This window comes from Podarcis liolepis (genome assembly GCF_965112155.1).
Source record: "Podarcis liolepis genome assembly, chromosome: 15".
Taxonomy (NCBI): domain Eukaryota; kingdom Metazoa; phylum Chordata; class Lepidosauria; order Squamata; family Lacertidae; genus Podarcis; species Podarcis liolepis.
The window spans coordinates 32,248,121-32,267,687 of record NC_139566.1 but is presented as its reverse complement, the minus strand read 5'-3'; the positions used below and the strand labels follow the sequence as shown (position 1 = coordinate 32,267,687).

At 44.0% G+C, this 19,567-nt stretch overlaps 2 protein-coding genes across 2 annotated transcripts in view; one reads left to right on the top strand and one right to left on the bottom strand.

Annotated features, from left to right (window-relative positions):
• The window catches only part of LOC310695094 (septin-2), a 125,456-nt gene that overhangs the window by 73,690 nt on the left and 32,199 nt on the right, over positions 1-19,567 (bottom strand). The gene's annotated exons all lie outside the window — the stretch shown is intronic.
• Positions 16,338-18,420, top strand: CLDN5 (claudin 5). Its single transcript, XM_083479115.1, has one exon. The coding sequence runs from the start codon at positions 16,504-16,506 to the stop codon at positions 17,167-17,169; it is 666 nt and encodes a 221-aa protein (XP_083335241.1). The 5' UTR covers positions 16,338-16,503; the 3' UTR covers positions 17,170-18,420.

Sequence of the window (19,567 nt, the reverse complement as noted above, 5' to 3'; positions counted from 1 at the left end):
GTTCTTAACCTGAAGCACTATTTCTGGGTTAGCAGAGTGTGTAACCTGAAGTGTATGTAACCTGAAGCGTATGTAACCCGAGATACCACTGCCATGTATATAAAGCAGACATTCTGGGGGAACTTCCATTCCTCTTCACCACTAGAAGCTGAATAAAGAGCATGAAATCCACTCTTGACTCCGAGTATATTTCACAGAGCATAGGCAACAGTAGCTAGGCTATCCCTGTCCAGATAGGGGCATAGCTAGGCAACCAGCCGAAGGTGATGGAAGGCACTCCGGACCAATGAGACCACCTGAGCCTCGAGCGACAGCAAAGGATCCACCCCCAAGCTATGAACCTGCTCCTTCAGAGGAAGTGTAACCCCATCAAGAGCAGGCAACACTGAAGGCATCCAATCTAGGGAACCATCCACTAACAGTGCCTCAGTTTTATCTGAACTCAGTTTCAGTTTGTTGGCTCTCATCCAGTCCATTATTGAGGCAAGACACTGGTCCAGCACTTCCACCACCTCACCTGCAGGTGTAAAGGAGAAGCAGAGCTGAGTGTCATCAGCATACTGCTGACAACGTTCTCCAAACCTCCAGATAACTCCACTCAGCAGTTTCATATACAGTGGTACCTCGGGTTACATACGCTTCAGGTTACATACGCTTCAGGTTACAGACTCCACTAACCCAGAAATAGTACCTCGGGTTAAGAACTTTGCTTCAGGATGAGAACAGAAATCGTGCTCCAGCAGCACAGCGGCAGCAGGAGGCCCCATTAGCTAAAGTGGTGCTTCAGGTTAAGAACAGTTTCAGGTTAAGTACAGACCTCCGGAACGAATTAAGTACTTAACCCGAGGTACCACTGTAGATGTTAAACAACATAGGGGATAGGATTGAGAATTTGTGGTATTAAATGTCAGGAGATTTCAGCAGAAAATGATGAGATATGCACTAACTGTGAACAAAACATTGTGGCCACTCCAAATATTTTGCAGGAAAAGGCAGTACTGAGAGCAGGATAATGAGGACAAATCATGGAGAGGGGTTATTGGTTTGGGGTTTTGTTGTAGTAGTTATCATGGATTTTGTGCTTTTATATTGCACTTTTATGTTGTGAGATCTGCGGATGAAGGGCAGTGTCCTTTTTCCTCCATTGTTCAAAGTTTTTTAGTATTATTATTATTTTCCAGAGTTTCAATACATACATACATATTCTACATATTTTCCTTCATTTATTCCCTTTAGACTTCCCACCCCACCCCACCCTGGCTTCCTATTTTTCCTTTTTATGCTGCATATCCTCAAACAAAAAATTACCACCCGTTATTATTCTATTCATTATTCCGGTTTGTAATTACTTTTGCTTATATATCAATTCCTACTTGTAGACTTATTTGGTTGTTTTACCTCTTTAGGATAGTGTACGAATTTAATAAATACTACCACTACACTACTCATAATGAAGCCACAATCAAAAGGACATCTGGAGGGGCCTTTAAGCATGTGACGTACCCATTTGTGCTGTGAAGACAATGAGAAGGCCGGCTTACTTTATAATGGGCCTAAAGAGTAAAGAACTAATGAATGTGATGCTGTGAAGACAAGGAAAATGCTGGCTTGCTTTATAGTGATCCTAAAACTTACAGACCTAGGGTGAATCTACACACAGGGGTGGGGGGGGGACTATAAATAAGTCAGAAATTAGATCATTATAATTAAAGAAAAAAACCTTATGTAAAATCCCATAGAAAAGTTTTTTGCTCTACACCGCCATCTGGTGTTGCATGTTTATAATGCATTCAAACTGTGTTTTTTTGACTACTGTAGCTGAGTCCCTAATGGATGTGAAACACTTTGAACTCTTAAAACAGGTATGGGAGGACTGTATTATTATTATTATTATTATTATTATTATTATTATTATTATTGCTCATTGAGTTTATATACCACACTATACCCGAAGGTCTCAGGGCGGTTCACAGAAAAGATCACAACATATATAATCAAAATAAAAACAACAACCCAATAACACCCTCCCCCGAGAAAAGATCCACATTTTAAAAGGGTATAGGATGTCAAACAGATAAACCAAAGGCCCGGTTAAAAAGGAACATTTTTGCCTGGCGCCTAAAAGTATGTAACAAACTTCCCTGTGGAATACTCTCCCCAGGCAGGGAGCCACTGCAGAGAAGGCCCTGTTCTCGTGTTGCCACCCTCCGCACCTCTTGAGGAGAAGGCACAAAGGAGGACGGCCTCAGAAGGTGATCTCAGACTGTAACCCTCCAGGCAGCAGGAGAAACACCCCTGAATTCATTGGTTCATCCTTCATGCATGTTGCTTTTCTTCAGATCCCTGTGTTTTCCTCCATCTCTTCAGCCTTCCTGGCTGTGGTACCCTGGCACCACATTTTCCTTGCGCTGCTCTCTGAAGTTTCGTTCCCAGCCAACTTGACGCGCCGAACATACATTCTGCCACTGGAAGCTTTGTTCTCCGAGCTGCGGGAACACCGGTGACATCACACTCTTGTGCCTGCCGGAGACTTTCCTGCTGCTAGCCCAGAGCAGAACATCCCTCCCTAGTCCCGAAAATACTAAGCTCAGGTGGAGAGTGCCAGCTGGACCGGAGCCCAAAACAGATGTGACGGGAAACAAAGAGGGCAGGATCAGAATGCACAGGGGAGAATCCCAGGTTGGTAGAAGTAGTTTTTAACAATCCTTCGTGTGTGTCCCCCCCCAAAAAAAATTTTTTTTTTTAGAACGGAGCATTCTTAGTGTGACCACAAAACGTTTACTGTCATTGGAAAACAAGAGAAGGAATGGAACGGAATGTCCTAGAGGAGGGCACGACTGGCAGACCAGCTGAAATCCTGAAGAGGTGGGCTGCAGCATTTTGTTGTAGGTCCCACCTATAGGTGATTTTAAGAAGTCTGGGTTTGGAAAGTGGCTGCAAGACATTTAAAGAAACTTGAAAGGACATTTACGACACCCACCCCACCCCACCCCCGCAAAAGAATTCCCGTGCATTAACGAAAGAACAATGGCAAGGGAAGCTTATGGAATATGCAGAACTGGCAAAACTAACAGAAAAATTACATGAAAAGGACAAGGAAGACTTTAGAAGAGAATGGGAACCATTTACAACATGTATGAAGAGGCAACATAAATAAATGGACTTATTGGCAGGGTTTGAGTAAACAATCACAACTGTATACAACAAAAAATAAGACTATATGTATTGAGAAAATTTTGGGTAAACAATACACAGGGTGAACAATATGGAAATAAAACAAAACGGGAGTATGGGGGAAGTCCAGGGGAGGAGGGTCGAAATATGAAAAATTGTTAAAGATATATTGTTAGAAGAAGTATACATGGAAAAATCAATAAAAATTATTTTTAAAAAAATATTCTGTGCATTGCAGTTTGTCCCATGCAGAGCTATAATTCCTAGCACCCATAGCAAACTACAGTTCCCAGTATTATTGAGTGTTATGGAATACATATTGCTTTATATTTATGTTTTATACACAGCCAGTGTGGGTTTCACCATGCTTGTTGGTGCAATATATATATATATAATTCCTAGAGGCCAAGATCCAAGTTTGGGGCAAGTACTCTTTGGTGAGAGAACCCCATCAGAGATTTAAAATCACAAAATATGCAGCAAAGTAAAGCATGGAATTATAGATTCTTAGGACTTTGAAATATGCCTTTCCAAGTGTGTTCCAAAACTTGCCTGCTTCTCCAGCATAGGGGAAAACCATACATCAGCTAAGTTACAATTTGGTTTACTTACAAGCTCTTCAAAAGTCTGGTCCATGTGCTTTTCCATACATCAGTCAGAAAAGTTGCACAGGCAGTAAAACTTGGCTAAGTTTCAATGTGGGAAAAGTTCCTAGGTTATTGGTACAGGAACTCAAAAGATGTTTGTGAAGGCCATGTCGCTGAGGTAGAGCAACTACCTCAAACCTCCTCACACACTGAATTCTCATGGGAGACTGGGAACAAAGACTTGATTACCTATTTCCTCCCAAAGTAAGGGAAGTTACGGCAGGACAGATTGCAAGCCACCCCAATCTTCACAGCAGGGTTTCTGTTTTGGTTTCTGTTTTGGAGCCAAGACTGTTGCGTCTATGGAAGAAGCAAGAGACCCTATTGGACTGTAACGCTGGGAACCTCTCCAGTCTCCATCATAGGCTAAGGTTGTGTATGTTTGTAAATAAACCATATATCATAAGGACACCACAGTCTCTGTAGTGCCTGGAAGTCTATCACTTGGTTTTGGAACACATTTTTAAAAGAAAAGCCTGATTAGCTTTTCAGATACCTTTTAATTGAATCACTTTCTAAACTTTCTAAAGAAATGCCTGAAGTAACTGATATTATAATTTGAAGGCTTATTTTCATATTTTGCTCCAAGAAGACCCATTTATCCTAAGTAGAACCCAATAAGGCAAACATGCATGTACAAAATATCTATTTTATGTGATCCCATTGAGATCCCAAGATGAAATTTTGCAGGTAGCTCTTAGAAATAATAATCAATACAAATTTTTGAATTTTTAAATAATTTTTTAAAATTACTTTTTTAAAAAATTAACTTTTGTAACTTAAATTTACAATTTAAAGTAAGTCCATCATGTGACATATCATATTAAAGCCCATGAAGTTCTAAAGAGACTGGTGCTTTTAGTTTTGATGTGTCTCAATTCTGGGCTGAGCTTTTAAGGGTTTTGTGTAGGCCAAAATTGTCGATTTTTTGAAATTTCAAACCCTCATAACTCACAAATGGAAGGAGATAAAAAAATTAAAATTTTAGATTTAAACTTAATTTTTATCATTCAACAAGTGTCAAATATATTAAGAAAATTAAATGACAAGAGGTTTTTTAAAAGTTGGATCACTTGATATGGAATATCCCAGCAGTGAAATATTCCTGCGGTTTCAGACACTTACCCAGGATTTGTGTTTCCTTTGGAAATGAGGCACTGCAGAGACCGTGGTGTATTTATGATACATGGTTTATTTACATACATACACAAACTTGGCCTACGATGGAGACTGGAGAGGTTCCCAGCGTTACAATCCAATTGGCTCCAAAATAGAAACCAGCCATGTACTCTGTCTCCTTTTACAGCTTGTCACAGATTTTGCTAATTAAAGGACCACTGGACGGTTAAGTCCAGTCAAACGTGACTATGGGGTTGCGGTGCTCATCTCACTTTCAGGCCGAGGGAGCTGGCGTTTGTCCACAGACAGCTTTCCGGGTTGTGTGGCCAGCAGGACTAAACCACTTCTGGCGCAGCACAAGTAGTGTTTGCTAACACACCACTGCCAACTGCCATCCTATAAACTCTCGCCTTTTGTTTCCTGCTAACTACCTCTCTAGAGGAAGGAGGGACTTGCACCCCTCTCCTGCTTTGTTAATTGCCCATCTCCCTGCTCCTTTACAGTGGTACCTCGGGGTACATACCCCTCAGGTTACATACGCTTCAGATTACAGACTCCGCTAACCCAGAAATAATACCTCGGGTTAAGAACTTTGCTTCAGGATGAGAACAGAAATCGTGCTCCGGCAGTGCGGTGGCAGCGGGAGGCCCCATTAGTTAAAGTGGTGCTTCAGGTTAAGAACAGTTTCAGGTTAAGAACGGACCTCCAGAACGAATTAAGTACTTAAGCCGAGGTACCACTGTATTTGCATAACAACTCTGCCATTCTCAAAACCAAATATTGATCAATTCTTTTCACGGACCCAGGAATGTACGGTGTCTCACACCCCACCAAATCATAACAGCATTAGCCCCTTCTTTAGTGGTGTCCAAACTTTTTTCAAAGAGGGCCAGATTTGATGAAGTGAAGGGCCAACCAGAGGGCCAACCAAAACGGTTAACCTTTTTTTAAGGATTGAAGCCGTTGAGCGCTTTTTTAGGATTGATGTTGTTTTTAGGATTTTACCCCAGAAAGTAAACTGCCACAGGGGCCAGATTAAACCAACCAGCGGGCCGGATTAGCCCCCGAAACGGACTTTGGACATGCCTAAGCATGTTCATTATATGAGGCTGGTTATCCTGCATAAAGTTCAAGGGCTTGAAGGAAGAACAAATCCCGCATGTTCTGTTCTGTTTGCACCTAGGATGATGCTTCATAGGAAGCAGCGTGGTGTAGTGGTTAAGAGCGGTGGACTCGTGAACTGGGTTTGTTTCCCCGCTCCTCCATATGCAGCTGCTGGGTGACCTTGGGCCAGTCACACTTCTCTGAAGTCTCCCAGCCCCACTCACCTCACAGAGTGTTTGTTGTGGGGGAGGAAGGGAAAGGAGAATGTTAGCCGCTTTGAGACTCCTTAAAAGGGAGTGAAAGGCGGGATATCAAATCCAAACTCTTCTTGTTCTTCTTCTTCTTCATGCTTTGGGGTGTGGGGTGGGGGAAACAAGCCTACATCTCTGACTAGCTGCTAAAATGTTTCCTCTGGAATTGTTTTCTGCCTGCTCAGAGCATCAGACCAGTTTCCTCTTTGTGTGGCTAATGATCAGTAGACCAGGCCATGAGACACTTTCACCACAAGCAAGTCAGGGGTTCGGATCAGAACAAGGAACCCAAAGCATTTGCAATAGAGGCAATTCAGGGACATAATCTCCAGTTGTCTTTTTTTTTTTAAGACAGCCACTGACGTTTTATCTACTTGTTTCATTCCATTTCTTATCCCATCCTTTACCATAGGATTCCAGGGAAAGTTACAATGAGAAGATCTACAATTATAATGCAAATTAAACAGATACAGTCATAAAACAAAACTGTAGAAACAGAAAAAGAAGAAACAACCTTATTCCAGGTGTAAAAAAGCAATACAAAGACTTAACAAAAAATATCTGTTAGATAAACATAATTTAAAATAGGTCCAGTGTTTTTTGGGTAAATATCTTCACTTAAAAGGCTTGTTGAAAAGGAAGGTCTTCAGTATAAATATAACAAAATCTTTCCCCCCCTTTTTAAAAGTTTTCATTTATACTGTTAGATAATCTGTTAGATAAACATAATTTAAAATAGGTCCAGTGTTTTTTGGGTAAAGATCTTCACTTAAAAGGCTTGTTGAAAAAGGAAGGTCTTTGGTATAAATATAAAAAAATTCTTTTTTCCCTTTTTTAAAGTTTTTATTTATGCTTTTCAAGTTTATACATTTCATTAGTTTTACAATCAATTTCACATTTCAAAGTTTGACTTCCTTCCCCTTCTTTCTGCAGTTCCTTAAATTTATTTTTTAATATCTTCTGCATATCCAAATTCATTTAATTTGCTCATTTAATTGTCTACTTTAAATATATACTCTTATGAAACTGCAGTTTCATTACAATATTCTTACAATAATCCTGCTACTGTTTTCATCTGTTTGCAATTCATCTGTAAATATTCAATAAGCCATTTCCATTCTTTTATAAAAAGTTTGTTATCTTGATTTCTTATTCTTCCGGTAAGTTTCGCAATTTCTGCATATTCCATAAGTTTTTGTATTCATTCTTCGTTTGCTGGGACTTCTTCTTCTTTCCATTTTGGGGCAAGTAACACTCTTGGCGCTGTAGTCGCATAAATGAATAAGTTTCGATACAATTTAGATAGCTGCCAAAACAACTTTGTGTCCGGATTCTCACTTTTTGAAATATGGCAAGCCTACTACATACACACTAACCTACTTGTAGCACAAAAATGTACCTTTTACCCAACTGGAATCTTTCCTGCTCATCTTCAAGAAGCTGCTTTCAATCTAGATTGATTCTAGATCCTGCCATCCAGAAGGGTGGGTGTGGTTATTTGAGATGTATTTGAAAACCCTCGGAAGAAGTACCAACATTGACAGATTGGCAACGTAATTTTTTTGAAATGATTGAGTTAGCAAAAATGACGGCAACAATAAGAATGCAATCTAATCAAAATCTCAAACAGGAGTGGAAATGTGTAGAAGAATACATGACCAAAACATGCTCCAACAATAATTTATTGATATGTATAGACTGATTCCACAAAGTCAAGTTAAGCTAAGCAGATATATAAGACTGAATGTTTAATTACCGTATTTTTTGCACCATAACACTCACTTTTTTCCTCCTAAAAAGTAAGGGGAAATGTCTGTGCGTGTTATGGAGGGAATGCCTACAGGTGGCATGCCTACGGATTTCCCTCCTCTAAAAACTACGTGCGTGTTATGGTCAGGTGCGTGTTATAGAGCGAAAAATACGGTATTAAGATACAAAAATACAATCTCAATAATAAAGTTATAAAATAATAACAAGGAAGTCATGCACGGGTGGAGGGAAGACACATGGTAAGAAATGGATAAATGCTGGTGCATAATGAAATGTGAAAATGTGAATTTAAGAATATAATGTATATGTATCATTATGTAAAGATTTAATATATGTAAAGGTAAAGGGACCCCTGACTGTTAGGTCCAGTCGTGGCCAACTCTGGGGTTGCGGCGCTCATCTCGCTTTATTGGCCGAGGGAGCCAGGGTACAGCTTCTGGGTCATGTGGCCAGCATGACTATGCCGCTTCTGGCAAACCAGAGCAGCGCACAAAAATGCCGTTTACCTTTCCACCGCAGTGGTACCTGTTTATCTACTTGCAGTTTGTGCTTTCGAACTGCTAGGTTGGCAGGAGCAGGGACTGAGCAACGGGAGCTCACCCCGCTGCGGGGATCCGAACCTCTGACCTTCTGATCAGCAAGTCCTAGGCTCTGTGGTTTAACCTACAGCGCCACCCGCGCCCCTTTTAATATATGTATTGCAACATTAATAATAAATAAATTTTAAAAAAATTAATGAAAACCCTCCCTTGGAGGAGGTGATCCACACCTTTTTCTCCCTGCACACGGGTAGGCAAACTAAGGCCCACAGGCCAGATCAGGCCCAATTGCCTTCTGGATCCGGTCCACAGACGGTCTGGGAATTGCGGCATGGATCACCAGTGCACACGTTCTTTCCTTCTCTCTCTCTCCCTCTCCCTCCTACAGCGGTGGCGGTGGCGCCTCCTCCCTCCCTCCTCCTGGCTTCTCCTCGCCCTGCCTAGAGGAGGAAGGGGGCTGGGCTTTGTTGGTGCCAGCAGCAGCAGTGCTCGAGCAGCCGCCATTTTAAGCAGCTCCTCTCCAGAGCCCTTTCGCATGCTGCTCATTGTTCCCCCGCCACCGCTGCCGCCAACACCTGCCGCTCACAAGACACAGGTAAGCAGCCACCGGGGCTCGTGGTGCTCTTGCATCATTTCTCCCCCCAAAAATACATTCTGGCCCCCCACAAGGTCTGAGGGACAGTGGACCGGCCCCCTGCTGAAAAAGTTTGCTGACCCCTGGTCCAGATGAATGAAAAAGGGTGTGGTGATTGCAGTTGTGGGGAACACCCACCCATAATGTCATTGGGCAGCTGTGGGTCCACAAAGACACCATTGCCAGGACTGCCGACATCTGTATTCAAAGGGATGTGCTGTGGGAGCAATGCAGAGTCAACCTGCAGCAAGCTTTTCTTTTTGGAACGAAACCAAATTCTCAAGAAGCATTTTCCAGGGACACACACAAAAACACCAATGCGTCTAATTTGTGTGTGTGTGTTATGTAGGGGGGAAAGTATTCCACTGCTCCTGGAATAAAATGTCATGTGCACACAGGCGAAGAAATAAATATTCCTTAAAAGGAAATGAATGGTCAAAGAGGGTGCACATGTAACCACAGAGGCGTCTTTTGTGGCAATCAGGAAATGACTACTGTATTGACCTCTAGCATGACATGTCAGGACTGATAGCAAGGAAGCAGAATGTGTGGAAAGCGCATCCGATGGTTGGGTCTGTGTCCCCATGAGTCATGCGGGGATTTAGTTATTTTTTTAAAATAATATTTTTTATGAGTTTTCAATTACAATCTTGTCATCTGCGGATTTAAACATGGCAAAGAAATACCAAAATAATGACTTACATGTGGGCAAAATAACTTAGGAACATAGGGGTGATAATAAAACTAACTTAGGAACATAGGGATTTCCCTGCTACAGAGTCTGCCCATTGGGTCCACTTAGAATACAGGGACATGGGTGGCACTGTGGTCTAAACCACTGAGCCTTTTGGGCTTTCTGATCTGAAGGTCGGTGGTTTGAATCCCCGTGATGGGGTGAGTCCCCGTTGCTCTGTCCCAGCTCCTGCCAACATAGCAGCTTTAAAGCACACCAGTGCAAGTAGATAAATAGGTACCACTGTGGCGGGAAGGTAAATGGTGTTTCAGTGCACTTTGGCTTCTGTCACAGTGTCCCGTTGCACCAGAAGCGGTTTAGTCCTGGTGGCCACATAACCTGGAAAGATGTCTGTGGACAAACACCAACTCCCTCAACCTGAAACGATATGAGCGCCGCAACCCAATAGTCGCCTTTGACTGGACTTAACCGTCCAGCGGTCCTTGACCTTTTTTTTCACCACTTAGACTGGCTCAGTATATCCTACACTGACTGGCAGCAGCTCTCTAGGGCTACAGGCAGCAGTCTCACCCATCCACACCTGGAGATACTGGGGCAGACAAAGAAGATGCTCTACCACCTGAGCTACCAGGCTTTGCTGAGTTAATTAATACCTGTAGAGCAAGGATGGACAAGCTCGTGCTCTCGACAAGTTGCTGGAGTCATTTCCCTCTTCCCACCAAAGAAACCATTGCGGTTACATGTACAGACACTCTGAGTACTTCCTTTTTTTAGGAATGGCAAATCAAGCAAATTGCAAACGTTTTGCTGGGAAATTCATGAGCACATTACTTCTGGTCAAAGTATTAATTGGGGCACTTTTCCCCATGCTTGCTTATTTATTGATTTATTGCTTTGTTTTATTGAGATTATTATTATTGCAAAAGTAAACTAAAACAATAGAAAAAAGAAAAAGAGGCTACATTAATTAAAAAATAAAAGCAGAGAAAAGAGCAATCACAAAATAACCAACAAATATAATTAAGATTACAAAACTGTATATGTTGATGGAGAAAGTAATTGTTTCCCTCAAGCTAGGATAAATCAAGGTTTCTGGCTTCTGTTGACATGTAAATGTGGCCAGTTACTATTTTGCCTGAGTTTATTGTTTTCCTCTTCCCTCCTTGTCCCTTTTGTCTTGTGTGTCATGCCTTATAGGTTGTAAGCCCAACGGCAGGGATTGTCGTGTTTTAACATTACATTACATATAAGCCACCGTGGAATTCTTTTTGTTTGAAGAGTGGGGTACAAATGATCTAAATAAATATACATATTGTTGTGTTGTTGTCGTTTCAAATGAAGTTAATATGGAGGGCAGAGTTACTCTGCCGAGATCATTTTACTATCGCTCTTTTTCATACCGAGAAGGGGTGGATTGGACCGCTTAAGGATAACGCAAACCTCCTCGTCATCTTAGAAAAATGAGGTCCATGGAAATTAATTGGCTTTATTGTTCTTTTCACAGAGAGCCAACCAACGGCCACAATTGCATCGCCTCGTTTCAGGAAGCCTCTGGCAGCAACCGGAGACCAACCTCTGCCTTGAAACTCACTAGGAAGTCTGATAATTAGTGCCATATACTGTAATTCCTCCAACACAGAGTGAAAATGCAGGTGTTTTAAGGCAGACGGGGCGTGTGTTTTGATGTCATAACGGGGGGGGGGAGCGGAATACTTCTGATAATTAATTACGCATAGGAAAGTTACATAGGGAAGGGTGGAACATTTGTCGTACGGCCACATGGATCAGAGGGCTGGCTGAACGTCAGATGGAGACATCCTTGCGCAACTGCCAGGGCCCCAATTCATGGGAGGGTCTGTTGCTGACAGTGCCGGATTTACGTATAAGCTAAACAAGCTATAGCTTAGGGCCCCACTCTCTTGGGGCCCCCCAAAAAAATTAAAGGGAAAAAAATCTGGATGTACGTTTCCAAAATATAAGATAAAAAACAAATAAAATAAAACCTACATACAGCAACAGTGTTTTGTGTTTTGTAGGCTCCTAGGACTTGCCAATCAGAAAGTCAGCGGTTCAAATCCCCACAACGGGGTGAGCTCCCGTTGCTCGGTCCCTGCTCCTGCCAACCTAGAAGTTCAAAAGCACATCAAGTGCAAGTAGATAAATAGGTACCGCTCCGGTGGGAAGGTGAACGGTGTTTCCGTGCGCTGCTCTGGTTCGCCAGAAGTGGCTTAGTCATGCTGGCCACATGACCTGGAAGCTGTACGCCGGCTCCCTCGGCCAATAAAGCGAGATGAGCGCCACAACACCAGAGTCGGTCACGACCGGACCTAACGGTCAGGGGTCCCTTTACCTTTTTATGATGTAAGTAATGGCCCCCGCTTGCTAGCCTGCTCCCTAAAATATTACTCATTTCTATATACAAATATTGCTCATTTCTATATACAGTGTGGTACCTTGGTTCTCATATATTCAACACAAAAAACAGCGACAATTTATCGTTGACAAAGGACAGCTGGACATATAAAGGGCCCCATTACCTTCATTAGCTTAGGGCCTCATCAAACCTAAATCTGGCCCTGGTTGCTGACCCCTGCCCTGAACTCCTCCTCTCCTCCTCCTCACTTTCTTTTGCCATACTCCTTGCTCAATGTGATTATTTATTTCTTAAGAGCTGCCTCCAACTAAATTCCATTCAGCGTAAACCCCTTGAAAGGAATGTCTCTAAGTTAGCTGTGCCCTCAGTTTCAATGGGTCTGTTCTGAGCGGGGCTAACAATGGAGACCACCCCCAAATTTATTACCCCACTCTTCTTCGCAAAGACACCCAGGACAGCAAACACCAGGCTATGAAAACAATGCAATTAAAAAGAAAATAAACATTTGAAATATTTACAAACCATTAAAAACAAAAGACTTATCTGAAGCATATACATACCAATAAAAATAAAATAAGAAACATATTTACAAACCATTAAAAATATTTTAAAACTATCACACACCTGATAACTTCACTATTGACAGACTCTTTTGCCAGGGTGAACAGGAATTTTAAGTTCCTCTTGAGCATTAATAATGAGGGAGAAAGACACATCTCACAAATTATTATTATTATTATTATTATTATTATTATTATTAAATGTATTTACATCCTGCCTTTCTCCTAAGCCAGGGAAAAATACATTTGGCAATCAGTATAGGTTATAATATTGATATGGCAGCGTGGGAGAGATCTTGGAAAGGAGATTTAAAATTTACAGCATGCTATGCATTAAAAGAAAACTGCATGAAGATGTTGTATAGATGGTATTTGATGACTAGCAAGCTGGAAAAAAATGTATATCTAAATCCAATATATGTTGGAAGTGTAAAAAGAAAGAAGGTACTTTTTTCACATGTGGTGGTCCTGTAAGGTTGCAAAAGCCTTCTGGGAAATTATTTATAATGAATTGGGGGGAGGGGTTAAAATAACTTTTGTTTGGAAACCAGAAGCTTTCCTTTTAGGTATACTTGGAGAAGGGGTGCCAAAAGATAAGAAAAAACCATTTATGTATGCTACCGCAACTGCCCGGATGATATACGCACAAAACTGGAAAGAGGAACCGACACCAAAAATTGACTATAGGCAACTATAATGGATAGAATATGCAGAGATGGCGAAAATTACCAGAAGGTTAAGAGATCAGGATGATAAATACTTTGTAGCAGAATGGGGAAAATTTATTGAATACAGTACATATGAAAACAAACTGTAAACAATTAGAAACATCATCAGCAGTGATATAAACACAAGCAGTAAGGATGCTAAGGGAATTAAAAAGGATAAATGGGTAAAAAGGAGAAATTAAGATATGCAGTAAGAATTTGATAGAAAAATAAGAAACCGCAGAAGAGGAGGGAGGAAAGCAGCAGAAAACATTATTGGATTTGTGTACGATTTATAGTTATTGTTGAATATTGTAAAATGGAAAAAGATATTTAGAAAAACCACAAAGTGACTTACTTCTCAGTAGATGTGTATAGAGAATTATAATATCACCACTTGATTCTGCTTGACGAGTTGCAGTGGGATTAAATCGGTTTAGGGCTTTGTAACAAAACTTCACTTGGGCTGTATATTTTTCATCTTCCAAAGTGATACATCTCGAAAGATCTAAGAGTTTGTCCTAACAAGCAACGGGAGGGAGATGCTTACTAAATGCAATATTTGCCTTTCATTATCCCCCGCCTTCCTTGATAGTCAATGGGGATTAGGTGTTCTTAAAACAATTTTGCCTTCTGTTCCTCTGCTGCAGTAACTCTTAAGTACCGTCTGGCAAAAGATAAAGGCTAACAGAAGAGTAACATTTGGTTGAACAACCAATAATTAGTTGTTGATGTTTAGTCGTTTAGTCGTGTCCGACTTCGTGACCCCCTGGACCAGAGCACACCAGGCACTCCTGTCTTCCACTGCCTCCCGCAGTTTGGTCAAACTCATGTTGGTAGCTTTGAGAACACTGTCCAACCATCTCATCCTCTGTCGTCCCCTTCTCCTTGTGCCCTCCATCTTTCCCAACATCAGGGTCTTTTCCAGGGAGTCTTCTCATGAGGTGGCCAAAGTATTGGAGCCTCAGCTTCACGATCTGTCCTTCCAGTGACCACTAAGGGCTGATTTCCTTCAGAATGGATGCGTTTGATCTTCTTGTAGTCCATGGGACTCTCAAGAGTCTCCTCCAGCACCATAATTCAAAAGCATCCATTCTTCGGCAATCAGCCTTCTTTATGGTCCAGCTCTCACTTCCATACATCACTACTGGGAAAACCATGGCTTTAACTATACAGACCTTTGTTGGCAAGGTGATGTCTCTGCTTTTTAAGATGCTGTCTAGGTTTGCCATCACCTTTCTCCCAAGGAGCAGGCGTCTTTTAATTTCGTGACTGCTGTCACCATCTGCAGTGATCATGGAGCCCAAGAAAGTAAAATCTCTCACTGCCTCCATTTCTTCCCCTTCTATTTGCCAGGAGGTGATGGGACCAGTGGCCATGATCTTCATTTTTTTGATGTTGAGCTTCAGACCATATTTTGCGCTCTCCTCTTTCACCCTCATTAAAAGGTTCCAATAATTAGTACTTATTTACTAACTAGGGATGGACAGATCTGTCAATTTCAGTTTCTATGCATTTCTCATTTTTCCAACCCTAAATTTTGTTCTCCACATTCCCACATCAGTTTTTGTTGTTTCATGGGTGCAGGTGGCACTGAGGTCTAAACCACAGAGCCTCTTGGGCTTGCCGATCGGAAGGTCAGCGGTTTGAATCCCAACCCTAAATTTTGTTCTACACACTTCCACATCAGTTTTTTTGTTATAATGCTATTGTTTGTCATCTGCTTTGAATGGAAAGCAGTCTAGAAATACAGTGGACGCTGAGGTTGCGAACGTGATCCGTGTGGGAGGCATGTGTCTGCGCACGTGTGGGTCGCGATTCAGTGCTTCTGCGCATGTGCAAAGTGCGATTTAGCTCTTCTGCACATGCGCCGAAACCCGGAAGTAACCCGTTCCGGTACTTCTGTGTTCGGCACGGTGCGCAACCCAAAAACGCACAACCTTAAGTGTCTGTAACCGGAGAGATGACTGTACAATACAGTGGTACCTCGGGTTAAGTACTTAATTCGTTCCGGAGGTCTGTACGTAACCTGAAATTGTTCTTAACCTGAAGCACCACTTTAGCTAATGGGGCCTCCTGCTGCTGCCGCACTGTCGGAGCACGATTTATGTTCTCATCCTGAAGCAAAGTTCTTAACCTGAAGCACTATTTCTGGGTCAGCGGAGTCTGTAACCTGAAGCGTATGCAACCTGAGGTACCACTGTAAATTAAACCAAATGTTTAAAAAAAGTAAGTTCTTTCCCAGAGGGAAAGATTTCTCCCCACTGGTGCAAGCAGGTAGTTTTGGACTCTAATCTTCGTGAGAACAGAGGAAGCTGCCTTATACAGAGTCAGACCATTGGTGCATTTCCAACACTGACTGGCAGGGTTTCAAAAGGGAGCTTCTCTATCTTCCTGCCTGGCGCAAGCGACCTCCCTGGCACAGACGGAGCCTTCCCCCTTCTTTTTCTCCTTCCTTTCTAAACCCTGGGAAGTACCTTTGCCCCATGGCACCCTTTCCCCACCGCAGTCACAAGGGGATGAGGAGCGGGCGGCGAGCGGCTTCCGTTCCCTCCCGCCCCGTCGAAGCGTGAGTCACCCGCACGCGTCTTTGTGTTGCCCTGTTTCAACCGCTGCCTCGCAGCCCCCTCATTGGTTGCGAGGGGCCGCTGCCCTCTCCCGATTGGCTACGGCGCGCCTGGGCGGGGGAGGCCCTCCGGCGGGGGCAGCCAGTGTCCGCCTGCCCGGGCATCGCGGCCGCCTCTATAAAGAGGCACGTCGGGGCGGCTTCTGCATGAGACTCAGGCGACAGAGCGGGCTTGCAGGAGCACAGGGAGACGCAAAGAGAAGCAACTCTGAAAGAGGCGACCCGGGCTGATCGGAGGAGAGGAGATCCAGAGGTCAGATCCCACCCCGTCTTTGGAGAAGCGCCGTCGAGACCAGACGCCGGGATGGCGTCCGCCGCGCTGCAGATCCTGGGCTTGGCGCTGTCGCTGCTGGGCTGGCTGGGGGCCATCGTGGTGGCCGGCTTGCCCATGTGGCAGGTGTCGGCCTTCATCGAGAACAACATCGTGGTGGCGCAGAGCACCTGGGAGGGCCTGTGGATGAACTGCGTGGTGCAGAGCACGGGCCAGATGCAGTGCAAGGTGCACGACTCCATCCTGGCGCTCAGCCCCGAGACACAGGCCGGCCGGGCGCTGATGGTCATCGGGGCGCTGCTGGGGCTGGTGGCGCTGCTGGTGACGGTGGTGGGCGCACAGTGCACCAACTGCGTGCGCCCCGGCAAAGCCAAGGACCTGATCGCGGCGGTGGGCGGCGGCCTCTTCGTGGCCTGCGGCCTGCTGGTGCTCATCCCGCCCTGCTGGTACGCCAACATCGTCATCGGCAACTTCTACGACCCCTCGGTGCCGTCGTCGCGCAAGCGGGAGATGGGCGCGGCGCTGTACCTCGGCTGGGCCGCCGCCGCGCTCTTGATGGTGGGCGGCTCGCTCATCTGCTGCTCCTGCGCCCGCAAGGGAGACCCCTCGGCTTTCCCCGTCAAGTACTCGGCTCCCAGGAGGCCCGCCACCAACGCCGCCACTTCCAACGGGGAGTACGACAAGAAGAACTACGTTTGAAGGCGCCCCCGGCAGGGGAACTTCGACGGCGGCCGTCGGAGCCAGCGCAGCGGGGACTTCGCGGGGAGGAGCGGCGGCGTTGGCGCGTCTCTCGGCCTCGCCGTCGAGCTTCCGAGGGGTGATCGCCTTGGCAGAAGACCAGCGCTCCCTCCCCTCTCCCTTTTAAACTGCTTTTGTTTCTTCTTCCCAAGAAAACTCTCTTTTGCGAAGAAAAGGAATCGCGCCCAGGAACTCTCCGTTGCATTTTGGACTCCTCTGGGTTTGGGGGGGGGAAGGTTTTTTGGACCCCCAAATTGTACCGATTTCGTGGCGTCGCTTCTGAAATGGAAGCTGCGGGTGGGAACACACACACACACACACACGGTCTGCTTCTTTTAAATTATATGTAAATGGGAGAATTTGCACTCTAAATCAAGCCGGGCAAAAAAGAAAAGAAAAGAAAAAAATGGGAAAGCCATCCTGATTGTAAATATTCCGGGTGGGGATGGGGGGGTTGCCGTGTTTTGTACTGTTTCAAATGATCCAAAGGGATTCGATGGGTATTATACGCTGAGCAAGCATTGCTTAAGATGTAAAGCTGGTTTCAATCGGCACACTTCATGTGGTTGATAAGGCAGGAGTATTAGATCGTTTTAGAATTGGTTTTTTTAATGGCTCCTCGAATTTGCATCTTTGGAGTAAAACTGGAGTATGGCTGTGATCCCAAGTGGTCTCAGTTCGGCCAGATGTGAAGTCAGTGGGGTTGTGCAAAGGCTGGCTTGAGGGTCAGAGCTTCCCTGTGTTCAAAGGGCAGGGCACCAATAGGGTAAGATTTCCTCCCTACACACCTGCCTTAAAAGTGTTGGGTTTTGTTTTTTAAAAAACTTTTCAGTGTATGTTGTTAACTATTAAGCTGTGTGATAAGGAGGAGAATTTCACACTTGGATTTATTTTTTATTAATGACCGTGTCAGTATTTTTTGCCTCTAAATAAAAATCCATCCCGGTTCCAAAAGACTGGTCAAGTAATCAGTTTCTCAAGGTTTCAATTCCCAGTTTTTCTTTTTTCGTTTACATTGCACTCTTAATTTACAGCCTTGCTTTTGCATAAGCTTCGATCATTTCAGTGGGGTTGACACAGGAGTCAAGACTGGTACTGGATTCTACCGTTTTGTAACCTAAACTTAATCTGTTGTTCTGAGCAGTATTTTCGAATCCAAGATCGTCAACTGTTTTATATATTGTGTATATTTATATAAATATTACAACTGCATGGTGGTTTTTTGGTCATTTTTAAGGAGGGAAACCGTATCTGCTCACGTTTACCAAGTGTCCCTGAAGCCGAATTGGGTTCCTTTTGTCTTTCTTGCTGCCTGGTCTGCTTCCTTTAGTTCTGTAGGAACAACCCAGATGGGGTAAAGGCACTTTCAGACTGTGGCTATTTTGGGGTGGGATCCAGTCATGCCCAGGCAGGTTCAGGTCGTGCAGTGATAATCGAATGGGAGATCTCCTTGTGCAACAAACCTGCTTCCCTAGAGGATCAGGCCAATGACCCATGTAGTCTAGCCTTCTGTCCTCACAGTGGCCAACCAGATGTCCCAATGGGAAACTTGCAAGCTAGACGAAAGTGCAAAAAGCGCAGGAAACTGATAGGAAAATGCATTGGAAACTCTGGGATGGTACTTTCTGATTGGCGCAAAGTCCTCTACCCTCCTTGCAAACAAATGGGGATGAATGTTCAAGTAAAAGAGGTTGCCTGTCAATGTCCTAACAGGTTTAAGACATAATTTTGAGACTAGGCTAGCAGGAGAGAGACCAATGCTTTTCCTCTGCAACCTTTGTGTGCATTTGCGGCTGCTGTCCGACTCTTTTGAAACTTAGCCCAGCCTTCCTCAGCCTCAAGTTGTTTTTCAATCTGGGTGCTGAGTATTTGTTTAGTTTCAAAGCCCTGCTTGGCGGTGCAAGGAGATTAGTTCAAATCCGGCAGGGGTGGGGGTGGGTGGGCTGCAAGCTCAACACTCCGATTTTAATAGCCGCCAACCAACCTCCGTGGCTCTGATTCTTCAGGGCATGAAACTGGCATCTCTTTTGTTGTTCACATGCCATTCTCTGTGTGCCGGAGCACAATTCCTCCAGGAAAAGGTGGGTTTTCTTTCGTATGATTCAAATGCCAGAAGGGAAGCTATTGTTAAAACTCCAGGTTTGAATGCATGTTACAAGAAACGAAGTTGCGTAGAACGGAGCAAATGTTTCCGCTGAGTAAAATTGCTACAGCTCTCTGCTGCAACAGCTACAAACCTATCCAAAAAATCAATATGGCAGCAGGTTGTGACTTCAGGACAGTCTTATCCCTTAATACGGCACGCGGGTGGCGCTGTGGGTTAAACCACAGAGCCTAGGACTTGCTGATCAGAAGGTCG

What these genes read in the sequence shown, in the direction of transcription:
- CLDN5 (XM_083479115.1), top strand. Translation starts at nt 16,504, where the DNA reads ATGGCGTCCGCCGCGCTGCAGATCCTGGGCTTGGCGCTGTCGCTGCTG.